This window comes from Leptonychotes weddellii, chromosome 5 (assembly GCF_054177405.1).
Source record: "Leptonychotes weddellii isolate Sample4059 chromosome 5, ASM5417740v2, whole genome shotgun sequence".
In the NCBI taxonomy this organism is placed as follows: Eukaryota; Metazoa; Chordata; class Mammalia; order Carnivora; family Phocidae; genus Leptonychotes; species Leptonychotes weddellii.
In genome coordinates, this window is record NC_138373.1 from 74,559,798 (window position 1) to 74,577,487 (window position 17,690).

General features: G+C 37.5%; 1 protein-coding gene across 2 annotated transcripts; it reads right to left on the bottom strand.

Annotated features, from left to right (window-relative positions):
* Positions 1 to 6,051: 6,051 nt before the first annotated feature.
* Positions 6,052 to 17,690, bottom strand: OLR1 (oxidized low density lipoprotein receptor 1). 2 transcript variants are annotated; one of them, XM_081821204.1, is made up of 6 exons: positions 17,555 to 17,690; positions 15,264 to 15,365; positions 13,368 to 13,613; positions 9,835 to 9,974; positions 9,448 to 9,563; positions 6,052 to 8,822 (listed from the first exon to the last, which is right to left on the bottom strand). In XM_081821204.1, exons 1-6 carry the CDS (start codon positions 17,640 to 17,642, stop codon positions 8,687 to 8,689), a joined length of 828 nt encoding a protein of 275 aa, XP_081677330.1. In that variant the 5' UTR covers positions 17,643 to 17,690; the 3' UTR covers positions 6,052 to 8,686. The 2 variants fall into 2 exon arrangements, with proteins under 2 accessions (XP_081677330.1, XP_006732182.1); XM_006732119.3 differs by having other exon boundaries at positions 6,052 to 9,174.

Here is a 17,690-nt window from a genome sequence, read left to right on the forward strand (position 1 = left end):
AGAGCTGACGTTAGAGAAGGATGTGTGGGTGTCCACTAGTCCGCTAGCTTCCGGCTGGCTGCTAAGGTAGGAGAGCAGGATAATCAGTTGGAGAGATTAGCATGCTATTTTGCAAAGCTAGGAGGGTGCAAGCTGCCACAGATTAAGATCCAGGCATTGGTGACAAAGCCTGATTAAGAGGTAGAATTTCTGGGAAAGATGAAAATGAAGAGGAGGCTATTATGGTGATTGATGAGGGAACAAAGTACCCCATGACTTGGGATCCTTTATACAAAGAAAATTTTAAATAGCAATTACCCCAAAACTTCCAAGAGAAAACTTACATTCTTTCTGTGTCCTTTTGAGCTGTAAATCTTACATGTCTTTGAAATGTAAACACCCAGTAGATAACCTTTGCCCACAGAGACTGAAGGAAAAAAAAAAAAAAAAAACGAGGAGAAAGGCTTTTTAAAATGCACAGTGCTGTAGAAGTTCCCTTGCCCCAAAACTAGTCTACAGCCTCCAGAAGATCACAAATATCAGTGAAAAGCTTAAGTCATGGGAGTGGGTACCCAATTCCCAGCTGGAATTTTGGAATGACAGCTGTATGGGTTTAGAAAGTTGCAGAAGGTTTATGGAAAAGGCATATTGAGAAAAGAATTTTACCTGTAGTCAAGCTAAGATTAGAATTGATTTATGTAAGTTTGTTTGCTTTAGAGGAGAATTTTGATTTCAAAAGTACACCATAGTAAAATGAAAATTTGGTTTTCTCTCTATTAGGAGGACAAAGTTCTTGTAGATTATTGGTCTGCTCTTAATAAGAAATTATAAACGAAGGTTTTCCTTTACTCTTAATGTAATCTGCCTAGAAAATAAAGATTCCATGTTTTGTCTTTACCAGGTTTTTATTAAGAAACTGAGTCTTGTCTATTAAAAAAAAATAAGGTTTTTTTTTTTTTTTACAACTATGTAATTTTTTTGTCTATGTTAAAGTTCATGAGAAGCATTGTCAAATCAGAAGTGGTGCTAAACTTGCTTTACGGTATATTTGTATAAAATTCTTAATATCTGATATGTCCTGGTATAATGCTACCAATCACAATTTTTTTTTAAGATTTTATTTATTTATTTGAGAGAGAGAGAAAGAGAGGGAGAGCACTGAGGGAGAGTGAGAGGGAGAAGCAGGCTCCCCGCTGAGCAGAGAGCCCAATGTGGGACTGGATCCCAAGATCCTGAGATCATGACCTGAGCCAAAGGCAGACACAACCAACTGAGCCACCCAGGCGCCCACCAATCACAATTTTAAAATGTATGTCATAGAAATAACCAAATTCCCTTGTCAATTTCATCATGATGAACTCTCAAGTCTTTAAGCATGGACATTTTAAGTTCTTTTGTCATTTGCAATTATTGTTTTACTCTGATGCTTTGGTTAAAAAAAAAAAAGTCTTGTATAAGTGCTTCATCTTCAAGGAGATTTCATGGAAAAGACTTGGACAAGCACAGGTTTCTGATAACTAAGATCAATTTGCCTTCATGTGTGAGGGACAAAGATGAACCTTTCAGTGCTCCTGCAAGGCTACCTACATAGACCCACCATGTGCAGAATGGTAGCTGGGACTTGTCCCTGTTGTCCTTCCCCACATCAGTAAAATGGGCCCCTGACACTGATGATACAGTGTTAACATGGGAAGACTGGCCTCTGCTGCAGGACACTCTGCAGACTTTGCTAGAGCATCTGTAAGGGAGAAGATGGATAATGGACCAACGGAAAATCCAAAGCCCAGACACTGCTATAATGTTTTAGATGTTGTCTGGTTGGGTAAAACCCATGTTGCCCCAAAAGCTATAATTAATGATGTACAAGCCTTTGTAAGGATTATGGGGTTCTGGAAGACTTTTATTTTTCTCCTGGCTCAGTGCCTCCATTCCTTATACTGCCTGCTAAAGGAAGGGTTCATATAGGACTGGGGATCAGAGCAGCAATGAAAAAGCAAAAATTTGAGTTAAGTAAATTAAAGCTCTGGGCATCTCTCTCGAGCAGGGCTACCATTTGAGTTACATGTGTGTACGACTCCAGAAAGGATGAGTTGAGCACTGTGGCAGAGACAGCAGAAAGGGGAGTGCCCCTAGGAGTTTGGTCCCGCCTCTGTAAGGGGACAGAAACTCATTATACCCCTACAGAGCAACAGCTCCGGTGGTGTACACAATGTTCCTTCAGGGAGAGCCTCTCACACAGCTGCCAGTGCAGTAGCCCATGGGCTGAGCTCAAAGGAATCTGCCTAGTGATCACTCATGAGTCCTGGTCATTAATCCTTTGCAAGGACAGTTGGGCGGTTTTCAGAGGGATTGATCCTATGGCTTGGACAATGGGAAGCCAAGGGATGGATGATCATATATAAGCTCTTGTGGGGGCAGGATATGTGGAAAGACATTTGGGTCCATCTGCAAAAGCCTGAGGCACTCTTCACTGTCCTCCATGTCCCAGCTCACAAGACACTGACACCCCCTTGCAGTCAGAAAGCTGATGCTCTAGCTCAGTTACGAACCCTATCTACTGACCCTTCAATAGATTCAGCAGATTGGGACCTCTGGGTGTTATACGTAAACAATGAATCATGGAACACTGCATCAAAAACTAATGATGTAATGTATTGCAATTAACATAACATAATTTAAAAAAAAAGCAGATTGGGTGTGTACAAAAATGACCACCACAGTATTGCCAAGGATGCTGGACTGCCCTTGAAGTACAGTGACTTGGTCAATGAAGTAACAGCATGTCCTGTGTATTCTGAACAATGCCCAGGACAACTGCCGGAAGAATCTGGGACCATCCGCTGAAGTTCCCAGGCAGTAAGGGATTGACAAATTGATTATGTCAGCCCCCTTTCTCTGAGTGAGGGTTCTAAGTATGCCTTGGTTTGTGTGGACACTGAATCTGACTTAATCCAAGCTTTCCCCTGTCACTGGGGAAACCGGCTACCACCACTAGGGGATGAGAGAAGCTGAGTATTATGCACAGACAGTAGTGAGGGGTCACATTTCAAAGGTTATGATGTACAAGACTGGGCAAAAGACTTGACATTGGATGTTCCGTCTCCTCTACAAATGGCAAGCAGCAGGGTTGGTAGAAAGGAAGAATGAACTACTAAAACAGCAGATTAAATTATTAACAGGTAAAACCATCTTGACTGGGTGGGCTAAAATACTATCCCAGGCTTTAATACATTTGAATGATCCACCAGTAGGGCCTGTCGCCTCACATGCCAGACAAGGGACCCCGGCTGAGGCACAAATACAATAAAGGTATGGAAGTCTTGGGAAACAGCCATTGACCTGATTCTCACTGAGGATCAACGTTCCATGCTACTGAGAGCACAAAGCCCCATAATGACTGGGGGAAAAAAATTATCTACTGGAATTTGCAATGGGACATCCCCCCAAGATGGGTGAGTTACTTTGCACCCTCTGGGTGAGGGGAAACTATTTAATCTCCACTGAAATTCTGTTGTCCTGATGCAAGATGCACCTGTTGGAATATATGAACGGACAGGAACATGTGTCATTGAAAGAGAGGAGAAGATAGGGGTCCTGGTCTGATGTATCCTGTCCCCAGTCCATTTCCTGCCTGACAGTGCTGCCTCCCCCAGAGGTATGTACAACCAGGTCAGGTTCCTAAAACTGCCAGCCTCCCTCTTCGCGAGGCCAGGTGGGCACATTCTGTTTTCTACTAGTTCATTATTTGGCTGCTATCTTTGCTCCCCATTGGTTTAGAGGATGTTATAGGACACATTGTAGAAGCCCTTACGAAATTCACCCAACAGATAGTCAACACAACCTGTCCTTACTGAACGCTGAAATGACTCTAATGAGAGTCTTCAAAAATAGAATGGCCTTAGACATTATTACTACCTCTCAAGGAGGCACCGATGCCGTTATCCAAACAGAATTTTATGTGTTCATACCTAATACATCTGCTAATGTATTATCTTTATTAAGTCACAGAACGACACAGGTAAATGCCCTAAATGATCCAACCCCCAGCCCAGGGGAATTAATAAATCAGTGGTTTGGATCACCGGTCTCTTGGTAGAAAAAATGTGTCACTGATTTAAAAATCATTGTTTTCTCTTACATGTACCTGTATTCTTGCTGTGGCATCTGCCTCCAATGCAGCCAGAGAGCCACCAAAGGAGCCACCTCCATGCTGGTGAAACCCCTTGCTGACTGCTCAGGGCACATTGTGAAAGAGAGGGGTACGTGAGATTATAAGAGCCAGTTAAGAAGGGTGGAGTTTTGGGGAAGGTCATCGAAAAGACATGACCTCCAATTGACCTGTGAGCTGGACCAGCAGTCAAAGGTTCCTCATTCCCTCTTCTGTCTTTCAAATGCGGGTTCTGCTTGCCTTTTCTGCTCCCAGGAGCTGCTCCAAGGATATAGCCTCGAGACAGTGATGTGGTGATGAGAACACCTGCCTGGTGTGCATGGTTGAGCCTAGTTAAGGCCTCTGTATAAATTTTTAATATTTGGAGTGTGGGTGGGGGATTAACTAGTCTTGCTGCCACCTGAGACAAGCCTTGTATGTAAGTTCCCTTTGCTTATTAAACCTGCTACCTCCCAACCTGGAGTAGCATGCCTCTCTTTGGTCTCTCCTTGCCCTTTGAGTAAGGGAGATGAGGCAGTTTCAGATTTCATCCAGGAACAGGAAGCTCCCAAGGGAGTTATGAGACAACAGAAATTAAAGGGAAATTAGGAAGTATTTTGAACCGAATAAATATGAAAAAAAATCAGAATTGTTGCATACCACTACAGTTAGTGCTTAAGGGGAAACATAGAGCACAACATGGCTATATTTAAAAAGAAAGAAAAGATCTGAAATCAGTGAACTGAACTTTCATCTTAAGAAACTAGAAAAAGAAGAGCAAATTAAAACATAATTAAGTAGAAGAAAGAAAAAATATCAATTGAAGCAGAAATTAATAAAATAGAAAACAAAAGTAATAGACTGTACTTTTTACAAAAAAAGTAAATTCAATGAAAAAAAGAGTTTCATCAAGAAGAAAAATGAACTTTTTCTTCTAAACCAACTAATTAAAGAGAAAGACAAAAATTAACAATGCCAAGAATGAGAGAAGTTGCGTTAATACAAAATCTAGAGATATTAAAATGATAAAAAGAAAATACAAAGAAAAATGTTAGGCCAAGAAATTAAATATTTAGATAAAGTGGACAAATTCCTTGGAAGACACTAACGCCCAACAAAGTACACTCAAGAAAGAATTATTTGAATGATATTACATCCATTCAACTGAATCTGTTGTTAAAAATCTTACAAAAAAAGAAAACCCATGTCCAGATGACTTCAGTGGTAAACTATACTAAATAATGAACAAATAGTACCAATTCCACACAAAACCTTCCAGAAAATTGACATAGAGGAGTACTTCTCTAAAACATAAACCAGACAAAGCCATTACACAAAAAGCAAATTACTTATCAATATCCTTCATAAACATACTTGCAAAAATCCTAAAACAAATTTTAGCAGAACTAATCCACCGATATATTAAAATGATAATAAATCCCAAGAACCCAAGGTTGGTTTAACCTCTTATAATTATTCAATGTAATTCATCACGTTAAAAAATTAAAAAGAAAAATATTAAAATATGTAATCATTTCAATAGATGTAGAAAAAGCAGATGTAGATAAATCAATACCCATTCCTGATAAAATCTCTCAGCATTCTAGGAATAAAAGGGAACTTCTTCAAATGAAAAAAGAGCATCTATGGAAAATACACAGTTAACACCATACTTAATTGTATTAACACTGATTTCTTCCAAGATCAAGAACAAAATAAGGATATTCACTCTCACCACTTTCTTTCAATGTTTACTAGAGGGTCTGTCTAGTCTATGAAATCTAGCAAGGAAAAGAAATAAAAATCATCCAGAAAGGAAGAAATAAAAGTGTTTTTATTTGCAGATGACATGATTATCTATGTAAAAATCCAATGGAATACACACACACACACACATTACTAGAAAAAATAAGTGTTTCAGGATATAAGGTTAGTATAAAAAAGTTTATTATAATTCTATATACTATCAAGAGACATTTGGAAATTAAAATTATAAATGATAACAATACCATCTCTAGTAGCATCAAAAATATGAAATATATGATGATAATCTAAGAACATATGTGAAACATCTATACAGAGAAAATTACAAAACATTGCTTAAAGAAATTAAAGAACACAAGTAAATGGAGAGATATACCTTGTTTATGAGTTGAACAAATCAGTATCTTTAAAATTTCAATTTTCCCCACATTTTTCTAATAGATTCAATGCAATCATTCAAAATTTCAACAGGGTTTGTTTGTTAGGTTTTAGAAATGGACAAGCCAATTCAAAAGTTAACATGGAAATACAAAGACATAGATTAATCAAAACAACTTTGAAAAAAGAACAGTGTTGAAGGATTACCACTACATGATTTAGAGAAATTGCGATATTCATGGTGGTGTAAAAATATGTAAGTAGATCAGTGGAACAGAATAGAGAGACAGAAATAGACATATGCACATATGGGTGACTGTTGACAAAAGTGCAAAGGCAAGGTAGTGAAGAAAGAATAGTCTTTTCAACAAATGTTGCTAAATCAGTTGAATATCATATGCAAAAAAAATAATAATAATAGAGAGAGAGAGAGAGAGAGCACTTTAATACATGACTTACAAACTAACCCAAAGTAAGTTACAGATTTCCATGTAAAACCTGTAACTTTTATAGTTACATTTTATATGTCTAGAAGTTACATTTTATATGTCTACATTATAAGTTACATTTATATGTCTAGAAGTTACATTTTATATGTCTAGAAGAAAATACAGGAGAAAATTTTGTGACCTTGAGTTTGCCAACAAGTTCTTAGAAACACCAGTAAAAACATGAAAATGGACTTCATCAAAATTTAGTCAAGCCATAAACTGAAAAACAAAAACAAAAGGTGATCAAAAAGACATCTGATAAGGGACTTTTATCCAGCATATACAAAGGGCTCTCAAAATGTAACAATAAAAAAACAAACAACATGAAACTTCTCAGATTTGTACATTACTTTATCAGAGAAAATATGTAGATAGTAAATAAACAATATAAGTAAATAAAAAGACCTCAAGATTATTTTTCATTTAGGAAATGCAAATTAAACCACAGTAATATACCGCCATACACCTATTAGAAGGTTACAATTACAAGACTGACCATACCAAGTGTTAGCAAGGATAGGTGGAATTGGAACATTCATACATTGCTGGTAGGAATATCAAATGGTACAACTTTGGTAAATAGTCTGGCAATTTCTCAAATACACCTACTGAGTGATCCTGACATTAAACTCTTAAGCATTTACCCAAGAGAAGAGAAATACTATGTACAAACGAAGACTTGTACACAAATATCTATAGCACCCTTATCTGCGATAGTCAAATACTGAAAACAACCCAAATGGTCATCAACAGGTAATTTATCAACAAATTGGGGTATATTCATACAAGGGAGTAATACTCAACATTTAAAAAGAGTGAAAAATTGATGCAAGCAATAAGATGAATGAATCTCAAAATGATTAGCTAAGTGAAAGAAGCTAGACCAAAAATAAAGAAAAAGGCATACTGTTTGACTCCATTCATATAAAATGCTACAAAATGCAAACTGAAAGCAGTTTGGTGGTTGTCTGAGGAGAAGGCATTGGGGAGAGGATGATAAAAGTTGGATGATGGAAATGTTCACTATCTTAATTGTGGCGATGATTTCAATGGAAAATGTTCACATATATGAAAATTCTTGTGTACTTCAAATATATTAAGTTTGTTATATGCCAATTAAACATCAATAAATGTGCTAAGAAAAGAAAATATCTCTTGTCTTCCTAGGAATGATACAGCTTTTTCTTTTTTTTATAAAGTTGGTGCTAGATTATGTGCAACAAAATGGTAAGGCTTCCTTTAAAAAGTAGAATAACCTGTGAAGGGAGGTAGCAAGGGAGTATAAATACTGAAAATAGAAGGAATACTTCTAATTCCATCTGTTTCTATTCAGCTATATTTCCATACCTGGCTCAGTTTGTTCTTTAATTGCGTATCTTCATATTTTCGTCCTGTGTGTTTCCATATTAGCACAGCACAACAGAGTTTGAGAAGAACTCATTTACAAATGGTGTGTACTTTAGGGAAAAAAAAAAATCTATTTTTGCCTCAGTCCCCATGATTCTAACAAATACTATCTGAAGGATTAAAGCGATTAAGCTATCCTTTGATAAAGGATGAAGAAATAATTTGATTCCAAAACCAATAATGAATTGTGATTAGTTGACTGAAAAGATCATTCAATTTGTAATTACTTCCTGGAACATCCCAATTGCCCCAAAATGTGATGATGTGGGGTGTATATGTCGTGTGTGCATGTGTGTACGTGGTGGAATCTGGAGAAAGATCACAATTTAAAAGACCAACAACAACAAAAAAAATAAAAGACCAACAAGTGGTAGCTTTTAACATTGAGAACACAAGTTTCTGGATTCCAGCATGGCCTTTCCCTTTTTCTGTTTCTTCGTGCATTCTTTTCTGTTTCGCATGCATTTTTCCATGCATCCACCAGTTGGGCAAGTTCTCCACCTTCCATCTTCTATGTGGTTTAGGAAGGTGAGGGGAAGATGGTACTGAGGTAGAGGACTGAGTACAGAGGGCTCCCAAGACTTGAAGAGGAATAAGACTTCAAAATAAAAAAAGTGAAGGGGGATTGAAGGGTTGGCAGGGAGACTTGGGACAAGCTAGGTGAAAAACAGAGAGAGAGAAACAGAATCAAAATTTCTGATATCAAGGTGCCAGGCAGCCGGAAGCCCAATCTCTGCTAGGGAGTTCTGCCATCAGCTAATAACAAGCAGTTCATAGGGCTCTCTTGTTTTACACCTAAGTGATGAAGGACAACTTAAATTCCAGAAAAGAATTCTCCTTCTCTTCTTCCAGAGCTTTCGAATTCACTGTGCTCTCAATAGATTCGCCTTCTTCTGACATATACTGAATGCAGTTAAAATGCAGTTGTCAGCGAAAACAGTTCCCCTTTGTATATATGCACAATTGCCTGAAGGATAGTTCTGGGAAACAGGACCCTGGAGTCTAAACCTGCAGACAGGGAAGGGGGGGAAAAAAAAAGGTAGATTTACTGCCACCTTGTGTCAGAAGCTTAACCTTGTCTTAAAGCTTCAAATCAGTAATAAATGTGGGAAGGAAAACTCCAGAGAAGGTCTGAAAGGCTAAATGGGCAAGTCCCTGTCTGAGAGAGGTGGAGAAGGAATGTTCAGAAATTCCTCAAGCTTCTCCCTGACAAGAAGAGGACATTATGTGGAATGTGGAAGCAACTTCACTAGCACCTTAAGCAAAGAATAGGAAACTTACAAGTGGGGCATCAAAGGAGAGCCATCCTCCCAGAGCCATGCGCTGCTGGGTTTCCTCAGAGACAACCCCATCCAGAATGGGAAATTGGAATGAGCACTTGTTTGCCGGATGAATTTCTGTGGGGAGTAATGTTTAGGTTAGATTCACAAACCTAAAGAACCAAAAGAGATCTGACATCCTTTCCGTGGTTTTACAGAAATGTTTACAAAAGCCTAGAGATACAATGTAACCTCTCTACCCAAGGTCATGCATATCATTAGTGGTCAGATGAGCCTAGAAAATAAGTATTCTGATTCTCAAACATGAGCTCCTCCACCAAGGGCATAAACCTGATTTATTTCCCTATAAGGCACTACTCCAGCCCAATGTACAACCATAAAAACTCACCAGATCATCTGTGCTATTAATTTTCAGCATCTGGGCATCCAAAGACAAACAGTTCTCCTGGCTTTTTTCCCAATTAAATGGGCCAGAGGAAAATAGGTAACAGTTTTCTTCATGCCAGAGCCAGTCTTGGGGACAAGGACCTAGGAAGTGTAGTATATCTAATCAGTGAGTGATGCCTGAGTAAAAATATTTCTACAGTTCTTAAATCAATTCTCCCCTCGGGACTGTCACATGCATATCATCTCTTCTTAATTAGAATTATATCCAGAGTCTTCAAAGACCTCAATAGACCAAAAGTCTTTATTTCTCCTAAAGTATTCTGATTTTAGTAAACTAAATTAAAAACAAGTGTGTTCAAAAGCAAAACTTGAGCTGAGATGTAACTTTAGAATCTGACCTATTTTTTAAAATTTTGTTTGGAATAATGGAAGAGCTCGGGGAGTGGATATGTTAAAAGCCACACTGCTATTAAGAAGATAAGCTTGGGGTGTCTGGCTGGCTCAGGGGAGCACACAACTCTTAATCTCGGGGTGGGTTTTAGGCCCACACTGGGTGTAGTAAATACTTAGAAATAAAATCTGGGGTGCCTGGATGGCTCAGTAGGTTAAGTGACCAACTCTTGATTTTGGCTCAGGTCATGATCTCTGGCTGGTGGGATGGAGCCCCTTGGGCTCTGTGCTCAGCAAGGAGTCTGCTTCGGGATTCTCCCTCCTTCTGTCCCTCTCCCCCTCACTAGCATGTGCACTTTCTCTCTCTAAAATCACTCAATAAATAAATCTAAAAAAAAAAGAAAATCTTTTAAAAAAAGATACATTTATATATTTTAAAACTTCAGGTTTTCAAATAATGAATTTAAGCTTATATATTGTGCTTCCTGTTTCTAGACATACGTTGTCCAATACATAGCCATATGTGGTATTCAAACTACCTGTGTTTCTTTTAATTAAAAAAAATTTCTTTTTTAAGTAAACTCTACACCCAAGCCCCCAAGGTGGGGCTTGAAATCATGACCCCAAGATCAAGAATCTCATGCTCTGCAGATTGAGCCTGCCTGGGGTCCTCTTTTCATTTCTTTTTTTTTAACGAACACAATATCACTATGTTGGCAGTACTTTACACACATTAACTTATTTAATCCTCATAACAACATGATGAAATAAGTTCCATTCAGATAGAGTAAATGGGAATGTGAAACTTGGCAGACTCGCTATCACATCCATGTGTTTAATCACGACATGCACTACCTCTCAAACTTTTGTGTTTGAATCAATTGAGGAAATTTCTTGGTGCCCTTCAAGATATTTTGATACAGAATCTCGGGATAAACCTAGAAGTTACCATTTTTAAAAAACTACTGTAGTGATAATGTTGTACACCAAAGGTTGACAACCACCACTAATTTCAGTCCTAAATATAAAGTCTATTACTGTGAAGACCCTGCACCTTTCTAGCTGGATGACCTCCTGCAAACCACATTTGGTAACTTCTCAGAATCTCTCTCTTTTCATATCTACACTGTGGACCAAAGACTTGTTAGTAAGAAAGATAAAACTTGGGGCGCCTGGGTGGCTCAGTCGTTAAGCGTCTGCCTTCGGCTCAGGTCATGATCCCGGGGTCCTGGGATCGAGCCCCGCATCGAGCCCCGCATCGGGCTCCCTGCTCCGCGGGAAGCCTGCTTCTCCCTCTCTCACTTCCCCTGCTTGTGTTCCCTCTCTCACTGTGTCTCTCTCTGTCAAATAAATAAATAAAATCTTTAAAAAAAAAAAAAAAAGAAAGATAAAACTTGTCTCAAACTTGAGGAAACTGGTCTATTTTTTTTTCCATGTGGTATTTTATTATTAATGTTTTTGAGAATCTTCTCAAAGCTGCTTGATGAAAAGCAGTACTTTATTTGCTATCTCTATTAATTGGCCTTTATCTGACACTGTCAAGGAATGGAACATGTTACCTGGGATATCTACCAGTGAAAAACATATTACTTAATATTTTTGATTGGTTGCCCATGCCTGGAATCTCTGGGAGACAGTTCTGGATGGTCCTGACGTAGATTTAATCTCATACAACTGATAAAAAACAAAAAAAAAAACAAAAACAGTTTCACAGCCCCATCTGGGGACTGAATCATTGGTTGGTATGTAGCTATGTCTGCTTATATAAACATTCCTATCTTTGATAAATTATAGTCTCCTTCCTTTACACCTTTTTAGAGACAATGTATTCTTTAATTTCCTCGATAGCTCCCTCCTTAATAAAGACATTAAATACAGGTTTGATACTTGCTAAAGATCAGTTTGTCCAAAAATCTCTGCTTCTTTTGGAAATTTAAATAACCCTGAAAATATTGAAGGGATTTATTAGCTCCAAAACTTTATAAAAAAAAACTACTTATCATTTTATCATCACTTAACTTCTCTGGCTATCAATTTTTTTCATCTATAAAATAAAGATCTGTGGGTATTTGTGAACTGTTATATAATCCATATTCAAATAAATTGCATGGTTGAGATCAAGTGAGATGTACAAGCAAGAAACTGGAGAAATCTCTGTTTATTAGTAGCAGTTAGTTACTAATGCTGAGAATAGGAGACTCATTCATACACCGCCAAGAAAGCAATGCATCTCTGAGAGTAATTCCATCTCATATCCCTTAAATCTCCCTATGATGAAAAGCATATGCCGTACTTAATTACATGTTGTACAAAGACTAAATGACACAGATAACTCTGTAATAACATCAGAGTTCACATCATCATCCCCTTCTTATAGATGCTCTTTCTACCTGCCTCCTAGATTCTGAGATCAACTCAATTCTTCTCATATAAACTGATTTCCTGGGCCCTTTATATTTTTTTCTTACCTAAAGTATCTACCCAACACTTGCAAGTCAGCCTACCTCCATTCATTTAATTTAAATTGATGTTGTATACTTTAAGAAATAGAGTTATAGAATAAAGTTAATGTAGAGCTTCGCAGGGACAAAGGAGACACCATAGGGAAAGAAATCAATGATTAAGATACATTGGTACAGGGGTGCCTGGGTGGTTCAGTCAGTTAGCATCTGCCTTCCGCTCAGGTCCTGGTATGGAGCCCTGCATCAGGCTTCCTGCTTCACCCTCTCCCTCTGCCCCTCCCCCCTACTGGTACTCTCACTCTGTTCTCTCTCATTCTCAAATAAATAAAATCCTTAAAAAAAAAAAGATACATTGGAACAGAAAGAAGTAAGAATCCATGGCAAAGGGTAAGGGTGGGAGAATTCTTCCAGAAATATCTCAAAACTAAATTTTAAAAATAAAGAAGAGGTTCTTATGAGGAAAGAAAATTTAAATCCACCAAAAACTGTGCTTAATTAAATCAGGTAGCTCAAGAATTTAGCAGAGGGAAGGGTGGGTTGACAAAAATAGAGAAATTCTGGTGTCAAACATTATGAATATATGTTAATATGCCAATTTCATGCCTAGAGACATTTTCAAAGCAGAGTTTAGATTAAACAGAGAAGTTTCCACTACTTCTTTTCACCTCTCCATCCCCCATACCTGAAAAGTTTGCTGCTTTCCTCAGAGCTTCTTGGAGATTCAGGTTCTGATGATGAAGTTCCATCTGTTTTTTGGAATTTTCATCCAGCTTCTGGTTAAGGGTTTCTATCGTTTCTTTGAGTTCCCTTTCTGACTCCTGGGAAGATTTTTCTGCCTGCTTCTGTGCTAAGATCTGTCCCTCCAGTATAATTTCCTGGTTAGTAAGGTTTGCTTGCTGTTGCTTTAGAAGATCAGAAACCTGTAATACTAAATCATAGCTGAAATAAGAACTCCATTACCAATCCTGAATAAAAATCCCTCCACTGGATTTTGAGGAAATCAAAGAATCGAATCAAATTATCTATTTTGACAACAGATAAACTGCTGGAAAATTACTCAGAAATTATGGATTTAAAAGTTATTTAATATTCCTGCAGTATTTTTTTTTAAATGTCAGGAACTGTCACAGACACTTTTGATTAAAAAACAAACAAACAGGATTTTGCTTGTTATTGACAGTTACGGACAAGCTTAAAAGCAATCATAAGATAAAGGGTATATCAATGGCATAAATAAAATACAGACAATCTGAAATAGATGCCAACCAGACTCAGTGATTATTACTAATGATTACTCTATTTGTGTCTTTATTCCGCTGCTAACTCTCTACCCTTCCAGACTTCCTAATTTTATTTAAAAACTGTGACACCCCTTTTTTGAGGCACCCTCCCAATTATTTTAAGGTGCTATGTCATAACAATTTCAAGCATTTTTTGTTTCTTGGGTTCTTTTTTTTTAGCCACAGTACATTTTAGGAAGGGTGGGGATGAAATAAAGTTTGTGAAATCTGGCAGGCAATTAATGTTAAGGGTCAAATGTTTCAGTTCTAGAAGCTTCATGATTCAGTACAAAACAGACTGACCCCTTGGGTTGAAGGCTGGATTTGAGACTGTTGTAAAGTGATTCTTCTCATCCAGTCACCACCACTGAGTCAAGGGCACTTATCCTAGTCATTAGGGAAGGCCCTAAGTGTTAACAGATTGAAAAAATAAATGGTTGGTGACTTTAACCAACAATTGAGAAACAAATAGCACTTCCAAGGCCTTAATCATCTAGATTCTAGATGGACAAAATAACTCAGATCTACAATCTAAATACACAGGCAGATTATATGGATGATCGATACCATTTTCATTCCTTCTTGGCCACTCTCATCCTTCTTATCACTTCTTTTCCTCTCAACATCCTCTCTTATAAATGGCCATACTATAAATTTGAATTACAGTTATTTTAAATGTTTCATTTATTGAGATAATGTTTCTGATTCTTAACTTTAAATTGGTATTTAATCATCTCAATTAAAACTCAATGTAGGAGCGCCTGGATGGCTCAGTAGGTTAAGTATACGATTCTTGATTTCAGCTCAGGTCATGATCTCAGGGTCGTCAGATCGAGCCCTATGTCAGGCTCTGTGCTAAACATGGAGTCTACTTGAGATTCTCTCTTTCTCTCTCCCTCTGCTCCTCCCCCCACTTGCGCTCTCTCTCTCTAAAAAACCAAACAAACAAAAACCAAAAAAACAACCTCAGTGTGAACTATATGAAGTTTCTTTTCCTTTCGGGTCTCAGGGGATCTTGTGGCTTAGTAGCTTCAAATTATTTTCTTTTTCATCATTCCAGGATTTAAACAGACTTTACCCATGAAGTTATAACAACAAAACAAAACAAAAACCTACCATTCATAATCTTAATTCCATGTCCCAGTCAATTTGAGGGACAAGCACACTGTACTTATTCATGTTCCCACTTATTCCAAAAAGTTTGTCTAGACTGTATCTAAATCAAGGCTGTTTATAGTTATGAAACCAATTAATAAACCATGTTTGTAAGTTCTTTTTCAGCCTGTTCCGGTACTTACATTGCACTGTTAGCATTATAAGAGTTACCAGTAATCCCAAGCAAAGGATCCCCAGGGTCACAGCAGTAGGGTACCACCACCGAGAAGAAAGAAAATGAGGACCTAGAGTGACAGAGGATAGAATCAGGAAGACATAAAAGATGAAAGCAAGTCATCAAACAATTCTTTGGAAACTGTCTGTAACTCGTACTTTGCATTTCTTACCGTAGAAGTCCTCCCAAGGGCTCTGCAAATAATTCATTGTCCATATTTACAGATGAAAAATACAGACAGAGAATTTAAGTAATTTACTCTTGGTCACACAACTGACACAATTTAAGAGCCAGGATTCAATATCAGATAATGTGATGTTAAGTATCTGATTCTAAAGCTTATACTCTATCTACTCTCCCCATAATGACTCTCTAAGAAACTCTCAGTCTAGCTTGGTTGGATCAGTTTCATCCACAGAACAGAGAGCCTGATACTTTTAATATAGACCATGTGTATGCACACACACACACACACACGCACCTCATACACAGTGTGTTTTATAAGTAGTATACCATAAAAGAATGTCAGACACCAAACAAGTAAGTTAGTTAATCAACAGGTCACCTCAAATAATTATAATTTTGTGCTTTCAATTTTTATTCCACTAAAATTACCATTGGAGGGGCGCCTGGGTGGCTCAGTTGGTTGGGCGACTGCCTTCGGCTCAGGTCATGATCCTGGAGTCCCTGGATCGAGTCCCGCATCGGGCTCCCTGCTCGGCGAGGAGCCTGCTTCTCCCTCTAACCCTCCCCCCTCTCATGTACTCTCTCTCTCTCTCATTCTCGCTCTCTCAAATAAATAAATAAATCTAAAAACAAAAAACAAAAAAAAAAACAAACGATCTGCCCAGCTCTTTAAAAAAAAAAATAAAATAAATAAAATAAAATAAAATAAAATAAAATAAAATTACCATTGGAAGTAAGGTTATTGACTGAAGAAAAATAGGAATTAAACTTCAATATTCATTTGACTCATATTAATGTCATGTCCTATACTTACACCAGCTGTGGCCCTTGTTGTTATAAAAGTTCTCCATTATTATAGAAACAAATAAGTCATGTAGCTCACAGCTCCACCACTGCAAAAGCACAGATATTTTGGTTCAACAGGAAAATATCTCATATGATCTATGTGAACCCCTAACCCTGTACAATAAACAAATAGGGTACTGGTTGTGTTATCATTTATATGCAGATAAGGAAACCTGAAGTCTCAGTGAATTGTATAAGATCACACAGATGTTAAGATCCAAACATAGGTCTTTAATCCAACTGTCAGTTGCTACATGGCTTGGAACATTACATCCCAAAATTTCTAGTGCAAATGTGTAATGATCCAAATCAGTCAATGGTCAAATATATTCACAGAGTCAAAAGCACTTCTGTCAGACTCTAGAGATGAGACAGACAAAATAGAAATCTTAACAGGAAGAAATACAGTTCATTCACTGATTCAAAAGTCATTAAACTCCTGGAGTGCATGTGGCAAGTTGGCAGAGAAGTAGAAGATGGTTGTATCTCTTGCAAATAATTGCTTAGGATTCTAGCTTGGGGGTAGATATCTGTGTAAATCTGTCAACCAATATTTCCCTCTGATCAGTATTCATTCTATACTATGAGTGTATGTCTACCACTCTTGAGTGAAGAAACTCCTGAATTTTTAGAAGAAAATCATAGGCTCAACACCTGTTCAGGGAAGGCACAAGCTCCCATTTTCTACAGGACACCCTTTGCCCCATTCCGTGGGTAGGTAGAGACCATGAATCCAACCTCTGTTCCCATTAGTGATTTTCTGATCAGAAAGCAATTGGATTCTTTTCAGTAGGTGACTGATCTGAGAGATTTAGCTTCATAATTGTAAAAATTCAGGTACTCAATATTTACAACATGAAGAATGAATGAATGAATAAATGAATGAATGAACAAATGACTACTGTTAACTTGGATGTCTACCTATAAATGCTGATTCAGAGAAATAACGCATGTAAAGTGAATAGGATAGAACATAACGTATGATAATGTTTAATAAAAGTTATCAGAATCTATACATCATGATTCATATCAAGTTAGTTCATTCACATCATCATCATCATCATCATCATCATCATATCTGAATTGTTTTTCAAGTAAATGTTATTAATTCTACAATATTTTTCCATCCTCGAGTGTTTTAGCTTTCTAATCTTATATTCAATTAATTTACATTTTTGGGCTAATCCTAGAATTCTGTTGCTGTGCACATTCACCCACCCCTAATACCTTCAGCTTTCTTTCTATTTGGCTTCTGATCAGGTTGATCCTTCATAGTCTTGCTCTTGAAGTCATCAAAAGTCATTTCCAAATTCATTCCAAGAATGAGAGAATGAAGCAGTCAAGGACTTCTGCAAAGTAAAAA

Coding starts and splice junctions, on each gene's coding strand:
- OLR1 (XM_006732119.3), bottom strand. CDS start 17,642: ATGAATTTGGAAATGACTTTTGATGACTTCAAGAGCAAGACTATGAAG. Junction 13,614..15,263: donor TATAATGCTAACAGTGCAAT/GTAAGTACCGGA, acceptor GCTATGATTTAG/TATTACAGGTTTCTGATCTT. Junction 9,175..9,447: donor TCTCCTTTGATGCCCCACTT/GTAAGTTTCCTA, acceptor CCCTGTCTGCAG/GTTTAGACTCCAGGGTCCTG.